This window comes from Acipenser ruthenus, chromosome 10 (genome assembly GCF_902713425.1).
Source record: "Acipenser ruthenus chromosome 10, fAciRut3.2 maternal haplotype, whole genome shotgun sequence".
Taxonomy (NCBI): Eukaryota; Metazoa; Chordata; class Actinopteri; order Acipenseriformes; family Acipenseridae; genus Acipenser; species Acipenser ruthenus.
In genome coordinates, this window is record NC_081198.1 from 42,737,846 (window position 1) to 42,753,126 (window position 15,281).

Genomic DNA, 15,281 nt, shown 5'->3' on the forward strand with positions numbered 1-15,281 from the left:
AAAGGTTGCTGAAACTAATTTGCATTTTATTTGGCTGTTATTTTATTTGAAGTTCAGAAAGACATAATAATATTGTCCTTGCAGGGCACTCTTTTGAGAAAATTTCTCAAGTTAAGGTAAAGTTAAACTGTTTAAACTGATAGGAATATTACTTACTGTTGCTACTAAGAAAAAAGCATGTTTTATCTAAATAAGCTGTCAATGTGAAAAGGGACTGAGCACTGTTTGCTGTCCTGATTTAATTATTGTTTATATTGATACCTGTGACACATTCAGTAAAGACTGATGATAAGAAAAAGCATTATATAGATACATAGATGGTGTTGTTTTTAGGAGGTAATCTGTGCTATTCTTAGTCTGATTAAAATGACAGGTTTACAAAAGGCACAATAGAGGTAACAAAGCCTGGATGAATACAGATTTAAGACAGTGAATGCATTCGATTTTATGTCGGTCTTGTAGCTACTCAAAATATCTTTAGCTAGAAATGCTCTTTGGACATGCATTCCGTCATTCACTCTATGAACCTGATAATTGGAGGGGTTGTAAAATGTGAGCTGTATCCTGATGAAACCATGACATTAACCCCATACTCTATGAGAGGGCATCATTAGATAATCTGCAGGGCTGAGGCTGTGATTCAGAGCTAGGGGAGCTTGCAACCAACTGCAGCCCTAACCTCCTTGATAGCTCAAACATATTTGAGAGATACTTTTTGAGTGCAGAAACATAAATTATAAGTTAACCCTACAAATGAATTAACCATCTTGATATTTTAACTTTTTATCGTTTCCAAATGTCCCCTGCCTTCAAGTAAAAATGTGCACAATTACATACTACGATCTCATTGATTTCCTACCTAGGCTGCTACGCCTATTATCTTGTCTTAAAAAAGGTGCTAGAAAACATGTAAACCATGCCTAAAAGGGGTGCAAAAGGGTCAGGTGTTCAATATGTGTCAAAGCTTTAAAAAATAAAAAAATAAACACTGCAGGGTTTTTTTTTATCTGTTCAAGTAAAAGTGAAAATGCGATAGCTTTGGATGACTGTAGCAGCTGCTAGCAATAACTACCTAGAACCATGTTTAAAATAAACTGAGATCTGAAAATATTACTGGTACTTTAGGGTTTTTATACTGGAAAGGGGAGAATGCTTTTAAGAATCTTACTTGCAGTCAAAAAAAGTATGGTTAAAGAATACAGTTACCTTTCCTTCTTAGTACCAAAACTACTGTGTAAAAACAACAGAATCATTTTGGTTGGTTTTGTTAAAAGCTCTAAACACTGATATTGCGGATTCCTGGATGTAGTGAATTGTTACCTTTGAAAGGATTGTAACCATTACAGTTTGGATTAGTCCCAGGCCTCATTATTTTCACTTGAATTGTGTTGGCTCAATAAACTCCCACCATGCTCTTTTACAATTGCTGTGGCAGGACACAACTGAATTATATTACAGTCCACTCATTTAACTGGAGCAATAGCTACCCACCCAGTTACTGCATAATAATCTCAATATCATAATTTGCCATCAATTTACTTTTCATTGCATGTAGTTAATTTCAAAACCTGTAATACTGTACTTCATCCTGTCCTATTTTCCGTTGTCAGTAATTAGATTTCCTCTATGTATTGGATGTCTCCCTGCCTCTTGTGCTGTAAGCATAGTTTTATTAAGACTTCATGGTTGTAGCTGCATATTATTTTGAAACAGCCCTATGGGTGCTTAAGTATGGGAGTATTAAAGTATTTTGCCTGGCTGGAAAATACAGATTTGATTTCACAAGGCAGAGACATTACAGCATGCTCATTAATCTTGGTAAGGAATGTCGTTTTCTGGAGCTATAATTGCTTCAGTCCTGTTGTGGCAGCTGAAGAATGGTGTTTAACTACAGGTACTGCTTTGTATTTTAAGTTTTTTTATGTCTTTTATGTCTAACTTTATATTTAATTGTTTTTTAAATGTTTTTATTTTGCCTTTGGAATCTATTTACAATGCAATTGGAGTGTTTTATTTTCACTCATTTTGTTTTCATTACTTTTCTGGGATGTTTGTAGTTAATTGATTACATCAAGATGATAATGTGGATTATACATTATTTTTTGGGGGGGAAAGAGCATGTGCATAAATAAATTAACACACACACACACACACACACACACACACACACTTCAGGAGAAAGCCCAGTAATTAAAAAAAAAAAAAAAAAAAAAAAAAAGAAAACAACCTTTTGTTTATTTCTTAACAGATGCCCTTATCCAGGGCGACTTACAATTGTTACAAGATATCACATTATTTTTTTTTACATACATTTACATAATTTATTTTTTTATTACACATTATTTTTTTACATACAATTACCCATTTATACAGTTGGGTTTTTACTGGAGCAATCTAGGTAAAGTACCTTACTCAAGGGTACAGCAGCAGTGTCCCCCACCTGGGATTGAACCCACGCCCCTCCAGTCAAGAGTCCAGAGCCCTAACCACTACTCCACACAATACATATTAATTTATATATTTATATATAAATAGACAAGAAACTGAACATACCATTGATATTCTTTATACAGTATGAATAGAATTTGTATTTATGTATTTATTTTTTAAATGAATGAAACTTACAGTGATAATTACTGTTCATAATCCAGGAAAAGACCAGCGGCTTCAATAAGGAAGACAATAAGGAAGATAATGGTTACAAATGTCAGCCCGATATTGTATATTATAAATTGAGAAAATAAATAACATTTAATACCTATTCTGTTGTAAAATGTGTTTTGCTGATATTACCCTTGCTAAATGGTTTTCACAATGTTAAACCTCAAAATAATACAAAGATAGAAACATACATACACAGCTCAGTTAAATCATCAAAACTAAGACTGCCATAGGACCTTACAACAATTCAAAATAATACAATTTGTTTACAACACCCTATTTACTGTGTAACAATGTATTAGAATAACAAAAGGTACTTCTCAAAATGATTTTTTCAGTGACAAATTAAAATAATCAATTTATTCTACTTCTATGGGAAACCTTGTAACTCGTAATGTTCCTTTTTAACTAACGTCGCCGGTGGCTTGTGTTGTACTTTAAACATCACAGGAAGAGCTGATGGTTGCTTTATGGAATGTTTGGTATGCATGTCAGATAAACTATTTACGTTCAAGGGCAAAACAATTTGACAAAACGCCAACTTCAGGAATATTCGTGTCTTTTAATTAGTATGGTACCTTTTACATTCTTAAATATGTAGTACATATAATAAAGGTTTATTTTAAATGGTGTAGGAAGACATTTTTTATTGTACATTTATTTTCAAATTGTTGTCCTCCCCTGCCTTTAAACACTAAATGGTTTCTCCCGCAGTAGGTGGGATTACTTGCTGCAGGGAACTAAACGCAGATCAATGAACTCGGTTAAATAAACTGGTTGGTGATTCAAAATTGGAATTGAATCAGGGTTGTATTGTCACAGGGATTGGCACAGTGCGTTTAAAGTGGCAACAAGAAGTAACAACAACACAACGGATTACTGGGCCCGTGTAATAACCTTCAACTCTATCTGGAATAGAGTAGGCTACGAGTCACACTTTTCTGCCAAGCCAAGCTTTTTTGCATACAAAAAAAATATTACATCTGCGTATCGGGGACAACTGAAAATTATAGGAATGATCTTTGCAAATACAGTCAACCCTTTAAGGACGACATATCGCAAGCAGGTGGGAATTATATATTTCATGTATATGTACATAAATGTAATTTAAAGGCCGGGGTTAGTGATTTTATGGCCATGTTTTTTTTTTTTTTAACCATATAGCGTACTGCACTGTACTGTTGTGTTGGACCCACATTGAACTGGCGCTTGAAACGCTGGCATCAGTGTTTTTATTTTTTTATTTATTTTGTATCTGCTAGAGACACTTGATCCCACTACAGTATTCGTATTACAGTAATGTACACTAAGTCATGTAAATTACGTATAACCTCGCACGACATAAATTTTGAAGACGATTTAGAAGTCTGTTTTTGATTTACCGGTACTGTATTCATCTTAATTTGGTCCCAGTGGAGGTAAATTCTGGACTATGTATTTATGTTGGTTGTTAATTGTGCAAGTTGACGATACCAAGTTATACCTGTGTTGTATTCACAAAGCATTAGTGTGCGGTACAATGCATAGGTCTTCAATGTATATCCATTTAATGTTTAGGCTGCACAAGGTTATTTGAAAAACAGAATTATTGAGATAACTGTAACTGCTTGCTGTTTCTCAAAGCACAGAATGATTGGGCTTTAGGAAGCTTTTCGGGGGAGAGGACTGTACAGTATGAAGTGGCTATAAAACGACAGGTCACTAAACGTAAAATACCGTATAACATGGTCAGGAAATCCCAGAAAACATCGCCCACAAAGTCTGATGAGTTTCTAAATTAGACTTAATTTATCCTGAGCTATGCGGATTTAATATCCCATTTTTTAATTTCATATTTAAATTGTAAAGTGGCAAGTCATAATTTTACACCAGTATTCTTTAAAACTTTTCTTTTAATCATTTCATTTTGTACTTCTTTTTTTTAGTTTTTTTTTTGTCTTACAAATTAAACACAAGTGATTATCTCGATATAGGTGTATAGTTTTAATTCAGTCATAAATTAACATCTTGCTGTTACAGATGACAGGCTATACTGTATCCCCCAAGTTTGGATACAGACATTTATTTTTCCACCAGCTAAAAGGATTTCACAATGTGAAACACCTCAGGGCTCTACATATTCATTGGTTTGGTGTCTCAGCACCATAGGGTGTTTGCAGTGTAATGAGAAAATGCTGTGAGGGCGAGGCCTTTTTCTGGAAGACTGTGTTTTGTGTGCGGATATGACTGCCTCTGTTGGTCTGGAGCAGGCTGATAAGATGCTCTGCTTTTTAGATTTACACCCTGACTTTCAGGGTTGAATAGGCTAACAGTACCAAGAAAACAAACAGGCTTTCAACCCCTCAAAGGGCTTTGTAAGCCGTCAATGTGTGGGTACAAAAGGACACAAAACCTAGGGCGCTACTAGCATTTGCCTCGGAGGTTTCCTTTGTCCACATTTAGCCATAAGCTACTCTGCTAGTGAAACACTTCTTACAGAGGATTGTGTCCACCAATGGCATAGTTAAATGATTCATATGAGTTGTTATGAAGTGATCCAATATGCAGGTTTAACAAATGAAGTCATAATATCTAAAACAGATACAGTGTGTTTGTTCTGTTTTCAGAATGCTGCAGTCTACATTTTGTGCCTAAATTTAACAAGGAGAAAACAATTTAGTTAAATATAAATAATACCCAAGCAAGCGTTTTATTTTACACTTTGTTTACAATTCCTGTCAAATGAAACAGATTTTCTATCAGCCGTACATTTAACTTTTATGTAAACTTTTTTAAAAAATGCAAACACTTGTTTTCTTAACTTTGTGTTATTGGAATTTGAAATGAATATCCTGTCAGATAAACACTGGACTGGTACAGTAAACTAGGCCTGCTAGTGAGGAATTTAGCATAGTGGTTTGTTTGACCTTTTATAACAATAGACAATTAGTTGTTCTGTTGTGTCATTCATGGTAAAATATTAACCAAATATATGTTCAACAATCCTTACTAACATTGCTGCTAATGACGATTACAAGCTCGTGGAGTAGTGGTTAGGGCTCTGGACTCTTGACCGGAGGGTTGTGGGTTCAATCCCCAGTAGGGGACACTGCTGTTGTACCCTTGAGCAAGGTTCTTTACCTAGATTGCTCCAGTAAACACCCAACTGTATTAATGGGTAATTGTATGTAAAATAATGTAATATCTGTATAATGTGAAATAATGTACAATGTGATATCGTGTAACAATTGTAAGTCGCCCTGGATAAGGGCGTCTGCTAAGAAATACATAATAATAATAATAATAATAATAATAATCATGAAAGAGAAATGTTTCAATGTTTCATAGTGTAGTTGCTAATGTAGGGCCCTGTTTTATTATTATTATACATGTTATTGAGTTATGTCATGAACAATATTCATGGCATCCATCTCATCGAACAATAAAAACTGAAATCTATTGAGTAATTTATAAACCAACGTACCAAAACTATATTTATGACTGCTTTGACAATAAATCGCATACATTTAGAACTTGCAGTAGATTCGGGGCAGTATTTTTTAAATGAGGTATTTGTTGGAGAATGTAAGCTTTGCATGGAACAAATTGAAATATTTTTGCTTTCACCTTAAAAACTGTCCACAGGCTGAACAGGAGCAATGCCTGTCTATTTCAGAATATAAACACTAGTTGTAGAAACATGTGCATTTTACTTTCCTTTGGAAATTTAAATTACTTACATGTTTTATGTAAATATAAATGTAACAGTTTCTGGGATAAAATGATCAGCCAAGTGAATTCTGGAATTTTTGATATGTTGTGAAAATGTAAGTGTGGGGCTTTATTACTCAAGATATGAGCTCATAAAAGTTCTAAACCAAATTGATTGATCTGGGCCAAAGTAAGTGTATTGTATTTCCTGGAGTTGAGAAAGGTCAATCCTCCTAGTCTGCTTAATCCAGTCATGTCTGTGTATGCCATTTTGGACGACCTCTTGCAGGAAAAACATTTCTGTACTGACCGGAGGCTCTGTGGTCTGAAAATGTAAAACTGTTAATTTCATCAATTTCAATCCATCATTTATCTGTACTGCTTGAAAATCTAAATTGCAATAGTATATAGCCAGCTGTGCTCTTAGTTAACTTTTTTGTATTTTAAAGAATTTAGATTATCAAAGTTTAGTACCATAGCCGTTCCTAAATTAAATCTAGCGAGGAAGGCATATTGCCACTGTGATAGATGGTGATAACCTTTATAATAAATATTTATGGTAATAACAGGAAGCAGCTTTCCTGGATATTGCACAATAATACACAGTAGAATTTAATCTGATTTTTGCTGCTTTAAAATAAATTCAGCAATAAGTGGAAATGCAAGATTAAATAGTTCAGATCTGTTTTAGAGCATTGTGAAAAAGAATAAAGTAGAAACTTTAATTTGCAGTTTTAATGGCCCAAAGAAAATGCCTTTCTTGTGGCTTCTGTCATTCAGTTTTAAATAGTTGGTAAGGAATACATAAAAACATACTTAACCTTTTCAGGACCCAAACATTTTTCAGTGGGATGCTCCCCCAGGAACAGGCATTTTTTGGCTGTATTTGACCTGTTCCTATAAAAAAAAATTGGAATTTATTTATATATATATATATATATATATATATATATATATATATATCATGCTTATTTTTTTAAAGTTAAGTATTTTTTGTTATGTATTCTGCTTAGAGATACATGTTATTCTATGACCAGAGGGATCTTACAATACTTCCTGAAAGTTTTATTGAAAAATATTGATGTTTGGGCATATTACAAGACCTGAGTTATTGCAATGACATAATACACATTTATTCTCAGGGTCTTTAATATAAGCAATAATGGACACTACTCTCGATTTTTTTTCTCAAAAGAAATATTTATAAATAAATTAAGTTATTCATTCCATTATCAGTAATAAGGAAAAACATACCTGATACATTTATTAGTAAATGTAATAGTATCTGTTATATCCACTTGTGTTTTGATATTTATAAATGTTGTGTGTGTATATATATATATATATATATATATATATATATATATCAGATTTAGAGTGTTTCCCCATTTTTATTCGCAACACAAGTTCCTGTGATATTTTGTTTCTGCTTTTGTCTCTGCCTGGTTGCTGTAAACTGTCTGCCCTTTAAACACTAAGTGAATGTCAGTCCCTCCCCTATGCAATAATATGTGTTTCAAGCCTGTACTGCAAAGTACGGTGGCCCTGTAAGTCATCAAAACAAAGTTATTTTTTTATTGTGTTTACACGATAGCGGCCCTAGAAGCCCACTTCAGTATGATCGTGTTAACACGACCCCGGGCCTTAAAGGGTTAATGTGAAAAAGGTTTATATGCCCAGATAACACAAATTGACTTGACATTCAAATGTAACAAACATGACAGGTCTAAGTACTTTTCAGAAAGTTTCTACAGGTAAAACATGATGGCTGAAAAGCACCTATTATAATGTCAAACAGACAGGATTCATTAATGGCGAGGCAGAACAAAAAATTGACAAATTATTATTTTTTTTTTTTAAATAGCAATTCCTGAGTTTTTGTAATTGCAATTGGTCTCTTATGACACTACAGTACACACAACATATTGCCCTAATTTAGAACATTAACATTGGCCTGTATAGGCTTTGAAGGAATCTCACCTTTATAATGGTAAAACATCCAGTTACAGTATCTTTTCCTGCCTAAAAACACCTGGGACGCTAAGTAGTAATCACTTTCTTTTATTTTTATGAATAAGTAAGAGGAAGGTAATGATAGACCGTTGTGGGCTGTACTATGCGTTGCTTTTAGTTTTGGCATGTAGGCTTAATGGATTTAGTGTATTACTGTAGCTGACAAAATAATTGGATATTTAGCATTTCTCTATTTGAAAATTGCTTACAGTGCAGGATGCACATCATGCATTGCGGGTTTCTAACGTTTAATTATGTTAAAACTTTACTTATAAATCTATTGCAGTAACATAATACAATCCTAACCATACAATTCCTTATCTTGCAAAGAACAAACTTTGAGTTTATTACTGCATCTTGATGATTTTTATACTAGAGATTTCAGTCAAAAACAGGTAAAGTGGCCTGCATTGAATTTCTACCAGTTTTATGGGAAGTTGCATACTAATCTTTACATGTAGCGTTCTTTTGTAGCAATATGCCTTCACTGGAGCAGGACCTACATACAAAGAGTGTATGAGACAGCAGTTTTTAAATTCGTAAGAGCTGTACACATATATCATATGCAGTCTAACATGGAGGAAATGCTGTATAGGTTCTTTTTCAAACGCATGGGTCACTAAAAGTGGTTGAAAATACAAGAATAACGATCGCTCAATGTAAAACACAACAAATAAATGCAAATGATTAAGCTTGGAAAGGTGTGTAATTCAACTGCAATTAGGCCTATATGGTATAAGTACAATTATGCAGGTGTGCCCAGGTTTAACTACAATTCCGATTCATTACGAGTTACATAACTATAATTATCATTGACCCCCGGTCTGCTTGTAGTTAGTTGTGTGGAAAATGTAACACATTGTTTTTTCTCTTTAACAGCAACCATTTGCTCTAAACCAACACCCAATGGCTCCCCCCAGCCCCAGTACTAACAGCAGTGCCAACCACAGCAGTAGCAGCAGCAATGCAGGATGGGACCAGCTAAGCAAAACTAACCTCTACATCCGAGGACTGCCACCAGCCACCACTGACCACGATCTCGTCAAACTCTGCCAGCCGTAAGTGTTTTGGGGATTCCAAAACCTAACTGGGAAGGGTAGAATAAAAACAATAGGACAGCTAGTTTAAATAAATACATTCAATGACAAACACATGTAAAACAAATTAATCAGTTTATACTGTGATATTAGACAAGAAAGAAATGCATACTTTTCTATATGGGAGAAAAACACAAACTTTATTTACGTTTAAAATGACAAATGATGTGCTGATGGCAGCAAGGGCAAACTAAAGCTGTGAATGGAATTGGGGCGGACAGTTCTAGGGCTGGTATCGAGTGTAGGTATCTATTTATGAAATGGATGCCGAGCTATTCTGCTCTTGAACTTGTGTTACTGTACACCAGTCTACAGTTCTAAGATGACTAAGGTGACTTTGAAATCCTGAAATTCCATGCATAATTAGGATGACTTTGCAGCACATTTGATCCCTTGCATGCAAACATCCAATCAATATTGTATTGATATTAAATATTGTAGTTAGTTTTAATGTAGTGTGTGGTAAGATATTGGACTGCATCACAACAGTCTTATTCTGGTGAACACATTTATTTTTAAATACCGCACCACAGAGTGATACAAATTTATTCTGTACTGTGCCTTGAAGAGTGAGCTGTCTTCATCTTTTGACCATAGTATTGGGTTTACTATCCATCAGGGATTTAAATCAGCAAGAAAGAGCTAATTGATTTGGAAATGTAATGGCAACTAAATAGCCTTTAGTAGCCTGGTCTGACTCTAAATGCTGTATCATGACCTAAATGTGCTTGCACAACCTTTTTTTACAATGCTAGTCAACATTCTTCATAGAAAGGGAAAGTCATTTAAAATGCATGCAGTTCATGTTTTTTAATATTAATTTCTAAAAAAAAAAAAAAAAAAAAAAGGAAATACTCATGCAAATCACCTGATATCTTGCTTTTTTAAATTTTCTTTTTTTTAGCTGCTTTGGGTAGTGTTCTAAAGGTTGCACTGGCTTAATCCGATTGTGTGGCCAAATAAGCTATGTGGTTAACTCCTGACTTTGCTGATTCAAGTGCCATATGTGTAACAGATTAAGTATGGCTTAAACACTGGTGTGGCAGGGGCTGTCCTTCATTTGGTAGTGTAGCTGACAGAGTTGAGTAATATAAAGAAGCATTTGTCTGTTCCTTTATAACAATAGTGCAAAACAGGTTTAACTCTTAGTCACAACGCCTTCTACATTGTATTAAGGTTGCTCATGTCTTCCAAGCAAGTTCCTGACAGTAGCCATAGTTGTTTGAATCAAAAGAATATAGTGAAATCAAACCTTTTGCCAAGAAATAGCCACTCTAGTCCTCCACTATGAATGAAGTTAGAATAAACAGACAAACTAGCTGATAACAAATTCGCACTTTTCACCTACAGCATTCCAGCTTGGCTGGTAAGTGTAAACTGAGATAACAGTAGATTAGCTCCTTATTTGTATTTTACTCATGGAACAGAAACAGAGACTTCTTGGGTACTTTACAGTGCTGTTATTTTAACTTCTTTTGTTTCTAAAGGGATATGGTGTAGTGTTTTTATAAACGTTTTACTTATCTATATTGTACATATCCTCACAGAATGTGATAGCTTTGAATTATTAATCAACTGTGGAATGAAACCAAATAGGTATGGTGTACTGTAAACTCACCTATACGGTCACCAGCAACAAAGGAGTGGCTCTAGGAATTTTGTTCACTATACATTTAAATTACTCTGCTGCAAAAATAAAAAAATCTCAAGGCAATGGAGCTGCTTCTTCTACCACCAATACTACAGTAAGGTACAATATCTCACATTGCTATCTGCAGGTGTGTCCTTGAGGAAAAATGAATTCAATGAAATAAATAAATAAATAATGGATTATGGACGTTTCACAGAAGAAGAAACAGCTATGCTTTAATCTTTTCAGTGCCACAGTAAATATAATACTGTTTTTAAAAATCTTGGTTTAAGCATTTTACAACCAAAAGGGTTAGAATGTAATTTTGCTTCTCCTTAAAGTTTTTCCTTTAAATGTTGAATATTCAGTGTCACTAGCATATTGGAAGACCAAAAATGTAAAGGGGGTCATGTATACTGAAAAGGTTAAACTTTGTAACTGTGTGACACAGTCCGCTGTGATTTAACTTTGTTAATCTGATGTGAGAGTAGATTCTGCCCAGAGCTGTGACTTCAGGGCAGTGGGAAGCTCAGCTGTCATTTACATGCACAGGAAATCGATTCCTTTCAGCAGTTACATACACAAATGATTTTTTAAAATGAAGCAAACCGATTTACCTATCAAAATGTTTGGAACAGATATCCTCATGTATAGCATGTCGTTTGTATACTCTTCATGCAATTTATCTTTTTTTTCATAATCTCACATCTCATCTGCTTTAAAACATATAAAATACACATAAAACAGATAAAGGGGCTCAATCTGCATTTATTAAATTTTTTATTTTTTATTTTTTTTGAACATGACTAAATGACAAAGGAGTGAGATGCATTCTGGTGGTCCCGACATGGTTCCCGACTGAAGTTCATCTCATAAAAAAAAACCACCACCACAACAGACTGTATGGTATTAGGCAACTTTTTCCTTAGCCTCAAACATGACGTTTATTGCTACATGAAGCCAGAGTGATACTGCTGTAAAATGATGTTCAGCTGGGTGCTCCCATGCACTTGCACCATCTTGTCACAGGTCAGACACTTAGCAAACAAAGCTGATGCTCAGATGACTGGCTATTGTGGGAACAAACAAACAGCAGCATTTTTGCAGGAGGGAGCATGATCTGGATACACTGTGACGTTCATTGGACACATCCTCTTTCTCGTGTTGAATGTCTTCATGGATTTATCCAGGTTAAATACTTTGAAAAGTAATATATAGATAAAAGATAAAGGAAAGTAAAGGTTTTCTTGTCTTTGGATACTGTAAATCTGTCTAGGCTTGAATGCTGGACATATTGTCGGTTGGGTTAATAGTTTTCTGAACTAAAGTCAAATTAACTTGTTGTATTGTGAATGTGTGTTTTCACATTTGGTGGTAATTGATTTCCACCTCTGTGATCTAGCTACTGCCAACTTGTCAAATGACGACTCTTGCATAAATCCCGCTTTGGTATCCATTCTTAATGAGCACACCGCTTCAGCAGTTATCCTGGATCATAAAGTACAGGTACATTCTCAGGTACAGATGTTGGGTCAAAGATATTCAACTTTTGTCCCATGACATTTCTAATTAAATACAGGTCTTTGGATACTGCAGGTGGTTATAGTTGCTTTTAATGTGTGTGTTTAATTAACATGGTGCCCAGCAAGAATGCATTGGAGCATGCAGACACTTGGCAGGGGAAAAGTAGATCACAGTTTTCAAAGTGTTTTTGGAAAATATTGTTTTTAAAGCTGTGCCCTGAATGCTTTTTTTGTCTGTAGTGTACTATAATTGAATTCCATTGTCTGGGTTATTTGTAGTGAAGGTCAGAATATCCTTTAATGGTGTCTACAGAAATCAATAACCATGTAGCAGATAGTAACAAGAGCCCTGATTAGCAGCAGTAATCTGATAAGGTTTGAAAAGAAAAGGGAAGTGAAACTGGAAAGCATTGTTCACCCATTGCTTCTCTAAGGACAAGATGTAGCACATGGAGGAATGACATCGGATCTGAGTCTGGCTGCACTAGTCAGGCTGACAACATCAGAAAATTAATTCAATCTTAATATAATTTCAACACTGGCTAATACTTTTACTGTAAGCTACCATATATATCTCAGGGCTTGAATTTCAGCGCAGGATCCTGGGAATCGCACATTTTCCAAGTTGTTCCTGCATATCTGCAACTTTCAATACTGAAATTGAAGAAGGAATCTATGAAAAAGACATAGGAGTTTATGTTGACTCAGAAATGTCTTCATCTAGACAATGTGGGGAAGCTGTAAAAAAAAAAGGCCAACAAGATGCTTGGATATATTGTGAAAAGTGTTGAATTTAAATCAAGGGAAGTTATGTTAAAACTTTACAATGCATTAGTAAGACCTCATCTAGAATATTGTGTTCAGTTCTGGTCACCTCGCTACAAAAAGGATATTGCTGCTCTAGAAAGAGTGCAAAGAAGAGCAACCAGAATTATTCCGGGCTTAAAAGACATGTCATATTCAGACAGGCTTAAAGAACTGAATGTATTCAGTCTTGAACAAAGAAGACTATGCGGTGATCTGATTCAAGCATTCAAAATTCTAAAAGGTATTGACAGTGTTAGCCCAGGGGACATTTTCAACCTGAAAAAAGAAACAAGGACCAGTGGTCACAAATGGAGATTAGATAAAGGGGCATTCAGAACAGAAAATAGGAGGCACTTTTTTACAAAGAGAATCGTGGGAATCTGGAACCAACTCCCCAGTAATGTTGTTGAAGCTGACACCCTGGGATCCTTCAAGAAGCTGCTTGATGAGATTCTGGGATCAATAAGCTACTAACAACCAAACAGTCTCTCGTTTGTAAACTTTCTTATGTTCTTAATTAATAATTAATCGGTTTTCATTCCCAAAATAGCCTTCTCAAGTGTGTGTAACTTTCTCAGCTGTTTTTAAATGCAATCTAATAAATTCTAAAGCCGTTCTGGGTCCAGCTCATTCCAGCTTTTACCCCGTCGAATGTAAATATAAAACTTGGGCTTGAATTTGATGTATTTTTTTATGTGCAACATCATCAAAGGCTCATTGCAGCGATAAAGTAAAAACAATTTAGCTTGACTACAGTTAATAGCTTTCTCTTAAATTGTATTTTTGAAAAATCAACAGTGAACCTTAGTGTACACACCTTCAGTTACTTCTTACTATAGGAATTTCCCTTACATTTTACACATACAGTATATCAAAAAATGTCAGTCTCACAATAGCACTTGTTAAAATGGTACACAAAGATAATAAAAGGATTTTTGTAACCACCGTTGGTGCAGCCTGGCACTGAACACGCAGCATGAAATGTAGTCAAGACATATTTTTTGCTTGTCTGCAATTCTTCATCAAGGCATGCCATCTATGTTTACTTTTTATCCCTCCTAGCCTCGCTTCGTGGAGTGGAATGTGATGCATGCATAGTATTTGAAAGGGGCCTATTAGTCCAGTCATAATCCACTACTGTAAATTGGGTACAAATACATTAAAACAATTACAATATAGGAATTGTTTTGTATTCGTAGCTTTTGTTGTAAACTCTGGTTTACCAAATATATAGTTTATAGTTCTAGTTTTCACTCCGTTCAACATGACAGCACTTGAAAGGTCGATTCAGGATATGGATCCTGTTTGGGGACACAGTTTCTGATCTTTATATTTGTAAATAAACAAATGGGCAGATACAGAACTTACAAAGGCAATACATGGGTAACAAAAATGCTGCAGTTTCCTGGTGTAGCTCATTTTGAGTATGAAATCACAAGACTCTAGGTTCACAAGCAGCTAAAACTAAGCACAATTCTATTAAAAAAAAAAAAAAAAAAAAATGAACAAATCTATTGCAGCAGTGTGCTGTAGGTGTTGGTGGGGGGAGCAAAAACAGTATTGTTCAGGAAACGTGTTCACGCAGTTGTCCTGTCCCTATGTTTATTTGGAAAACGTAGGCCGTTTATGACTGTAATAATGCTATTATAAAATAATAAAATGAGAACGTTTGGACAGCAATGCTGTTTAAAATTCAAAGAGCCTTTTCTTGGCATTAGTGTTGTGGATTGCCACCTGATCAGTTCCCACCATACATTTCTTGGAGGTCAGCAGTATGTTCAAGTTATATTTACAATATACAGGGAAATAATATAGTCTTGTCATTGTGACCAAACTATGCCCTGGCAGATCTTATTTAAG

The 15,281-nt window shown here is 34.8% G+C and overlaps 1 protein-coding gene across 3 annotated transcripts in view; it reads left to right on the forward strand.

The window, feature by feature from the left end:
- Positions 1–15,281, forward strand: part of LOC117409910 (RNA-binding motif, single-stranded-interacting protein 1-like) — a 54,743-nt gene that overhangs the window by 18,814 nt on the left and 20,648 nt on the right. For 2 of the 3 annotated variants that reach the window (XM_034016219.3, XM_034016236.3), the window contains exon 2: positions 9,244–9,422. In XM_034016219.3, coding sequence (XP_033872110.1) covers positions 9,244–9,422 — 179 coding nt within the window. Of the gene's footprint in view, positions 1–3,383; positions 3,728–9,243; positions 9,423–15,281 lie in introns of those variants that run through there. The other variant, XM_034016244.3, reaches the window with a different exon arrangement.